Below are 8,407 nucleotides of genomic sequence, written 5' to 3'. Positions count from 1 at the left end.
AAAAGTGAGCTTTTCACTGGACAGTTACTTTAAGTCCACTGATCACAAAACATGAGACGATTTGTGTCCTAGAAACCAGCAACAGAACACGACCACGAGAGGTGTGCGTTAACTCACACCATCTAGCAGCCAGGCACTAAGCCTGTTCACCATATGAGAGTCATGGCATTGAATGTTATTACCAGGCACTAAGCCTGTTCACCATATGAGAGTCATGGCATTGAATGTTATTACCAGGCACTAAGCCTGTTCACCATATGAGAGCCATGGCATTGAATGTTATTACCAGGCACTAAGCCTGTTCACCATATGAGAGTCATGGCATTGAATGTTATTACCAGGCACTAAGCCTGTTCACCATATGAGAGTCATGGCATTGAATGTTATTACCAGGCACTAAGCCTGTTCACCATATGAGAGTCATGGCATTGAATGTTATTACCAGGCACTAAGCCTGTTCACCATATGAGAGCCATGGCATTGAATGTTATTACCAGGCACTAAGCCTGTTCACCATATGAGAGCCATGGCATTGAATGTTATTACCAGGCACTAAGCCTGTTCACCATATGAGAGCCATGGCATTGAATGTTATTACAGTCATATTAGTCAAGATCTTAACATACTTCATTAGATATATTTCTTGTGCCACTTAAGACACTTAATCACCAGAATAACAGTGCTTGACATCATTGTAACCGCTAATGAGCTTTCTCTTAATCGAGATTGATTTAATTTAGATGACATTTACCTCTCCATTCAATCACTGGCATTGTAGCTGCTGCCATTCCTACTGCACTTATAGTGGGATCATTATTCACACAATTGATTGCAGGATTTAATACGAGTCACCAAGGTCCCAGGCAGTCTGAAAGTCCACACATACTCCACACTCTGTGAACAAAGCTCATCGATCAAGCAGAACCACTTTATGCATGCGACCCAATTGTCCGGGCCGAGACCTTGCGTCAATCACCACGCCGGCTCTCCCTGGCCCACAGTCCCAGCCCTATCAATCTCCCATCACAGCGTCATGGTGCAGCCCTCTTTAAGCACACCTCATGTACTGTAATGTAGGCTACTAACTTATTACCTCACAGCATCTAAAAACACAAGTTAAATACACAAAAGTAAGCAAATGTGACAGCAATGCCATCTAGTGGGAGACAACCAAAATGCACTCAATCCAGTACTTAGCCTACTTTCTGAACTGTGTTGGTAACTGTTGACAGCTGATGTGTTGTAAACATTTTCACAAGCAGCAGAGACAGGAGAAGTTCACTCAATCCCTGCTAACTATTGCTATTATGAACCACAAAAAATAATATATACACACACCTCATACTTTGAGCAGCTACTAACTCATGCTGTATGTTGCCTACCTTTGGTATGAGTATGGGAAAACAGTTTACATAGTTGGCTAGTTCACCGGATCATAGTGTAAACAAATACAAATACATGTACAGGTATGACTGGGGTTCCACTGTAACATAGCTACGTCAATTGGGGTAACACGTGTGCTCAGAGTGTAGGAGTTTTAATTACCTGGCCCCCTCTTGTCCCAACCACACACCATGGTGCCCATGCTGAGGCCCATGCCTTTATACTGGTACACCATATTTGCCAGAAGCTTGGAGGCAGCTGCCACAGAGATGCGCTCCTTGTTGCGAAGCTCATAGACGCGACACTGGCGGGCCAGCAGGCGCTCCCAAAAGCTGCAGTCTGCTGCACCTCCAGCCATGGTGCCCAGCAGGTACGGGTTAATCTCTATAACCTTCTTTACAGTCTGGGAGGCGATGTAGGCGCCAGCTGTGGCCCGAGAGTCCACCGCCACGATGACGCCATGTTGGAACTGTGGAATGATGACAAATGGGATTGCAGGTTGGTTAAGGAGGGCCAGCTGCTCTTGACTTGAGAAATTGGTGGCCTTACTGGCTGTCCGTTGATGGTTTCTTTCTGCTACAGAGAAGTTGATCCAACACTTTTAGAAGGATACAAATTCTCATGAACAACGTTTAGGCCCATATGTAATGTATACTTAGCAAGTAACCTTTGCCCTGGATAGGACCACGTAACTAAGTGCAATTGAAATGACTGACAAATGCCAAGCAAATAAACTGTGGCTACTAGCTAGTATGTGACACATTTGGATAAAGCAAACTTGTAATCTAGCTGGAGAACTGTCAGTGTTGTCAATCTACTGTAGGTAGTTATTTAGATAGCTAGCTTGCAAGCTTGGCTAGCGTTGGCAATGAGCAAGCACAATTAACACGCTAACATAAGCTAGCTAGCTAGCTAACCATCAAGAAAACTGAAAAACAGACAAAGCAAGAAACTCAAGAATACGTCACCAAAATAGCTAGATATAGCTGATATCAAATACAATTATCACGGATATCATTTTAGTTAATGTGTGAGTTATTTTACATTTAAAAAAGGCTTTAACTAGCCATCTTAATTTACTTTGAAAGCCAGGGTGGTAGTCCCATGGAGAAACTCTATTTTTCTCTCCGGGCCGTCCTTGTCGTCAGGGCCGAGTGAAGCTTTTATGGCGAAATTAAGTCTGTCGCCCGGTGCAGCCCCAAATCCCAAGTTGGTCTGACCGAATCGACAACCAAATGAAAAAGACCGGTCATTATTAAATGAAAAATCCGCAGACTCACTCTGCAAGACACTAGACAACGCCATCTTTGAAAGTGTTTTGGAGATCAACCGACATACACGTCTTCTTCTATGGTATTTTTGCGAATGCACAATTGGATGTGCATCCCGCCACCTACTGTACGGATGAAAAGACGATAACACTTCATAACTTTTGAACGGTACTAACGACTCTGGGATTTATATATACCATTCAAAAGTTTGGGGTCACTTAGAAATGTCCTTGCTTTTGAAAGAAAAACATTTTTTGTCCATTAAAATAACATCAAATTGATCAGAAATACAGTGTAGACATTGCTAATTTTGTAAATGACTATTGAAGCTGGAAACGGCAGATTTTTAATGGAATATCTACATAGGCGTACAGAGGCCCATTATCTTGTTCTGAGAAATTAATGCTATTCCATGCGAGAAATCCCGGAGTCGCTTCTTCACTGTTGACATTGAGACTGGTGTTTTGCGTGTACTATTTAATTAAGCTGCCAGTTGAGGACTTGTGAGGGGTCTGTTTCTCAAACTAGACACTCTAATGTACTTGTCCTCTTGCTCAGTTGCGCACTGTGGCCTCCAACTTCCTCTTTCTATTCTGGTTAGAGCCCGTTTGCACGGTTCTGTAAAGGGAGAAGAACACAGCGTTGTACGAGATCTTCAGTTTCTTGGCAATTTCTCTCATGGAAAATGTTTCATTTCTCAGAACAAGAATAGACTGACGAGTTTCAGAAGAAAGGTCTCTGTTTCTGGTCATTTTGAGCCTGTAATCGAACTGATGGTCCAGATACTCAACTAGTCTAAAGAAGGCCAGTTTTATTGCTTCTTTAATCAGAACAACATTTTCAGCTGTGCTAACATAATTTCAAAAGTGTTTTCTAATGATCAATTAGCCTTTAAAATTATAAACTTGGATTAGCTAACACAGTGCACCATTGGAACACGAGTGATAGTTGCTGATAATGGGCCACTGTACGCCTATGTAGATATTCCATTTTTTTTAAATCAGCCGTTTCCAGCTACAATAGTCATTTACAACATTAGCAATATCTACACTGCATCTTGGATCAATTTAATGTCATTTTAATGGACAAAAATGTGCTTTTCTTTCAAAAACAAGGACATTTCTAAGTGACCCCAAACTTTTGAATGGTAGTGTATACCTAAAATGTTATTAAATAAATCAAACAACTTTACTGTTAAAAAAATGTATAGATCTGATCCCTACACAGGCACAAGGGGAGCCTCGGAGGGCAGGCCTTCTTCTGGCACCAGTACCCCTTGCATGTCTTCAGATGTAAAATCTTTATGTCCCAAAGTCTTTCCTGCTGCAGTCACAATGTCCAGTTTTATAGACTTTGTTGAGACTTGAGTTGTACAGTTTATAAATGTGGCCAGGAACTCTACCTTTTTAACACACAGGGTATTGTTTGACTGGCAGCAAACTTTTACTACAGGCTGTGGTGCATCCACTACTCTAAGTTCACTAGCATCACTTGTTTAATAAATTATTTTAATCGCCTCCGCATAGGAGATTCGATTGATCACTCTAACTTTTGCCAACTCAATCGCCTTCACTCCAGGAACTCGGGATCATGAACCCCACCACAATTGCAACACCGTCGTCCTTCTACACATCGTTCTTCAGTATACTCTGTCCGTCTGCACACACTTGAAACAACAATCCAGTTCTTACACTGCAGTGGTTTGGGAATGAAAGCTCTAACACTGTATCTTACATAACCAAGCTTCACATGTGTAGGTAGATGCTCTTTGTCAAAAAAAACAATAGGACCAACAGACTTTCTTCTTCTCTCCATTCACCCAGCAAGTCAGAAGCCGGGCACCAACCACACCAGGAATTCTTCTTAGGTATTCAACATGAACATCCATCGTCACCCCTGAGATGACTCTTTTGACGGGTGATCTACCCCGAAGTTCAAAGCACAAACTTCTGTTGTACAGATTATTTTGAGGCCCACTGCAATCTTCCTCTGTTCTTCAGAAATACAATGAATCAAAATAAGACACCCCCCCACCCAAAAAAAGTAAGCAAATCACTATCATTCGTAGACGTATCCTTCACTCCAATTTTAGACAATTTCCTTTTTGTTCCAGTTTGACACTGCTGTTGTCCATTCAAGACTCATCTTCACCAACTTTGCTTGATGCTCTGCTCGATTTGAACTGAGGTTTCACTCCACTCCATGCCATTTTACTCCACCTCTCTGTATTTTCTCTCTCTCTACTGATCTCCTCTTCCCCACACCTAGAGTCAAGACCAAAGATGTTGCATGACTCCCGGCATCTTTCTTTTCTGTCTTCTTTGAATCGAAGACGCCAAATGCTAAGAGCGGCCACTATTGCACTGGCAGGATGCCAACCGCTGTTAAACTTAATCCAAGAAGAAATAGTATCTCACTGTCAGACTGTGGCAGCAGCTCTCATCTAATTTATTCCTTGCTTGTTGCCAACCTTTCCTCTTCATTCTCTCCCTCTCCACCCACACCCTGTATCTGCCCCACTATCTCTGCATGCATTTCCCTTACTTTCTGTAAAAAGTGGCCAGTGATTCATTTTCCTTAAATTTACCCTAGCCCAAGAATGAACTAAAGAAGCATAAAATTACTCCCTATAGTCCAAGGAACTGACATGTTCTGTTTCTAGGCGAATTGGCTCTGGCAGTCCAAACATCCAAATACTCCATCTAAACGTGAATTAATTCTCAATTGCGGTACAGTTCTAGAAACATAAAGCCCTCTACCTTCATATCACATGAAAATAAATTCCCAAATGCTAAATATAGGCTACATTTACTGTACACTATTTCAACCGGTTTTAACAGAGTTGCCGCCGACAGTATTTTTTTGTGACAATACAATTATGGTGTCCGTCTTCCGTTTACACACAGGTGTTCGGAGACGCAGATAGCTAATTAGCAGAGGTAGTCACCTCTGTCTTCCATCTGTTTTCTGTAAACAAGAGCTCTAACATGGAAATATGGCTGATATGAAATATACGTTCCTTATGTTTCCAAAACCGTACTGCAAGCGATGAATGTTAACGTTCAGCACGAGTGTCGGGGCTCTTCATTAAACTCCCACGGCCAAAAGATATACGTTCATGAATAGACGCTAAAGGTAATTAGCAGCTATGAATGGGCTAAATCTACCCCTACCCTCTAACCCCAACCATCCCCCTTCCCTATTTATCAATCCCTATTTCTTATCTTGCTCACTCTCTTCTTTTCCCCTCTTCAGCACCCTCTCCCGCTTTCTGTGGTACTCCTCTCTCAGATCCTCCCTGTCTCTTCGGCAATATCCTTGGGCAGTGATGTGGAAAAGGTCCACACAGTTCCCTGAATATGCATCTCTGTGTGTGGCCCTGTACACAGCTTCTCTGGCCAATGAGATAGCCTCCTCCTCATTCAGGCTCCACCGCACCTCTCCATCCAGCACTCCGTAAGCATAAGGCGAACCTGAGCCAACCGAGAAGAGCTCTCCCTGCAGCCGGGTGCCATCACTGCACACATAGAACAGCTTTGGGCCACAACGATCCCTGACAGGGGATCTTGTCAGGTCCACATCAGTTACTGCATGTCTTGTTCTCTCACAGGCACGGTCAGTCAAGTCATCTTGACTACAAGCATCACTAGTTGACATTACTGTCTCTTCAATGGGCCGTTTTGCTGGAGAGATGCTGTCGTCTCTGCCTGATCCCATCCTATCAACTCTTTGTCCCTTGAATTCCTCCACCCTAACCTCCTCTACATCCCAGCCACAAAGAGTGGCTGCCACACACACATCAGTCCCCTTAAAGGGGTGCAGCATATGAGAGAGGAGCTTGGCAGAGCCAGTAATTGACAAGCGGCGGCCGTGGCGTAGCTGGTAAAGGCGGATCTCTCTGGCCAGGATTCTCTCCCATAGCATGCAGTCTGCACCACTGCCTGAAGTGGTGACCAGTAAATGGGAGTGGATGGGCAGGATCTTCTGGGCAGAGGGACAGGCGACAAGCCCTGAGCAGCTGGCACGTGTGTCTGCCGCTGCTATAACACCTCCTTGGAACACAAAGGCCAGGGTAGTGGTTCCATGAGACAAAGGGAATGGGCGGCGGGTGGGCGGTGATGAGGAGGTGGACAGGGAAGAAAGGGACGTGTGTCTGTTGTCACAGCGGAAAGGAACAGAGCTCTGAGGAGTAGGTATGAAAAAGCGCAGAGGGACCCCTCTATCTCTCTCAGATGATTTAAACCTTCCCCAACCAAGGATCCTTTCATCAGCCATGTCCAGGAGAGGAGTGGTATCTCCCATAGGCCCAGATAGTGAGGCAGGAGTGTTCCACATGTGAGACATAGGGGTGTCCTGAAAGCCACTGACGTCTTGTAAAGCCATTGTGATGGTCTTTTGCTGATGGATTGTGGTAGATATCAATGCAATAAAGATCACAAAACTGACTCAATCTCCCTACAAAAACAGATTTACTGTCCCTTGAATTTGAGTAAAATGTTGATGCTCAGTGTAATCTCTCAATAAGGAGAGGCAATAACATTTAAAAGCTCAGAGCAATCCATAATCCAGAGAAACTGTCCTTAGGCTTGTTCAATTTCTCCCAGTGAAATCAATTTTTACGGCCTTGTATATGACAGTCCTGCTTGGTATCAACTCTCTCCCCAAATACAATGACACTGAACTTGAAGTGTTTTTATATAGCAGTCTGACACACACATGCACACACAAACACACACACACTAATATTTCTCACAAGCATTTAGCTTGACTTAGCGATATATGATAGTGCTTCTGTTGTGATGGTGATACGATATAGAGAAGCGACTCTACAAACACTACAGGGTCAATTCTGAGGCAGCTTGTCAATAGGCCACATTAGTGAAGCGACACTTGCATAAACATGTCCTCTTGTTACATTTTTTGTTTCACATTTAATGTAATTTTATATCTGAGTTATATTTGAAGGTAAGTCCAATTATTATCATTCTTCACAAAAGGGTCGTTACCCTTCAAAAAGAACAAGAAAGAGGATTTCGACACCATCTCATATTGTTCTGAAATCGTTTCTGTCGTTAGAAACAGATAAGATTAGCATTCATGCAACATTATTTTGTTGAAATATAAATGGATCTCAGAAATTAAGCTAATTAATTGCACCAAAATTGGCCATTTTAATTTATAGGACTCATAATATTAAATAAATATTATGCCCAATGTTTGATTTGGACTAAACCTTTTTCTAACTATGACCAGTTTACCATCCAACCTTTTTATGCGAGTAAAGTACATGTTGCATAAAAAATGTCACGACAGGCCTTGTCGATAAACGTTCCAAATCCCAACAAAACAAAAAACGCTAGACAATTAATTATGTGAGAAATAACGGTGGAAATGCTTTTATGCTCAAATATTGATATATTAACCATCATATTGAAGTCAACTTGGAGTCACGCGATGACTAGTCGTCTGTTCCTCCCACTACAGCTCAGGAAAGTATGCAGGTTATTAGGCTACAGATGAAATAAATTATGATGAACTTCACAGGGTGGTGAAAGTGCACAGTGATGAGCTTGATGCTCCTTTCAAATAAATACAGTGCCTTCAGAAAGTATTCATGCCCCTTGACTTATTCCACATTTTGTTGTGTTGCAGCATGAATTTAAAATGGTTTATATGTTTTTTTTTGTTACCTATCTACACACAATAACCTATAGGGAAAGGGGGATATATACAAGATGGCGCCGGAGGGGAGG

At 42.6% G+C, this 8,407-nt stretch overlaps 2 protein-coding genes across 2 annotated transcripts in view; both read right to left on the bottom strand.

Moving 5' to 3' along the window:
• Positions 1-2,728, bottom strand: part of LOC112235699 (proteasome 20S subunit beta 5) — a 7,452-nt gene extending 4,724 nt beyond the window's left edge. The window contains exons 1-2 of the mRNA XM_024404178.2: positions 2,464-2,728; positions 1,546-1,852 (exon numbers count right to left, since the gene is read on the bottom strand). Coding sequence (XP_024259946.1) covers positions 1,546-1,852; positions 2,464-2,688 — 532 coding nt within the window. The 5' untranslated portion in view covers positions 2,689-2,728. The remainder of the gene's footprint in view (positions 1-1,545; positions 1,853-2,463) is intronic.
• Positions 2,729-5,867: 3,139 nt separating this feature from the next.
• Positions 5,868-7,037, bottom strand: LOC112235709 (proteasome subunit beta type-11-like). The gene is made up of 2 exons (XM_024404191.2): positions 6,425-7,037; positions 5,868-6,208 (listed from the first exon to the last, which is right to left on the bottom strand). The coding sequence occupies exons 1-2, from the start codon at positions 7,035-7,037 to the stop codon at positions 5,868-5,870; spliced, it is 954 nt and encodes a 317-aa protein (XP_024259959.1).
• Positions 7,038-8,407: the final 1,370 nt, after the last annotated feature.

This window comes from Oncorhynchus tshawytscha, linkage group LG10 (assembly GCF_018296145.1).
Source record: "Oncorhynchus tshawytscha isolate Ot180627B linkage group LG10, Otsh_v2.0, whole genome shotgun sequence".
In the NCBI taxonomy this organism is placed as follows: domain Eukaryota; kingdom Metazoa; phylum Chordata; class Actinopteri; order Salmoniformes; family Salmonidae; genus Oncorhynchus; species Oncorhynchus tshawytscha.
The sequence above is the reverse complement of the archived record's forward strand: the minus strand, read 5'-3'. Positions and strand labels throughout refer to the sequence as shown.

Excerpts from the sequence above, each read along its gene's own strand:
- LOC112235709 (XM_024404191.2), bottom strand. The coding sequence starts at position 7,037 with ATGGCTTTACAAGACGTCAGTGGCTTTCAGGACACCCCTATGTCTCAC. Across the intron at positions 6,209-6,424 it reads GGCAGCCACTCTTTGTGGCT|GGGATCGTTGTGGCCCAAAG; the intron begins GGGATGTAGAGG and ends GATCCCCTGTCA.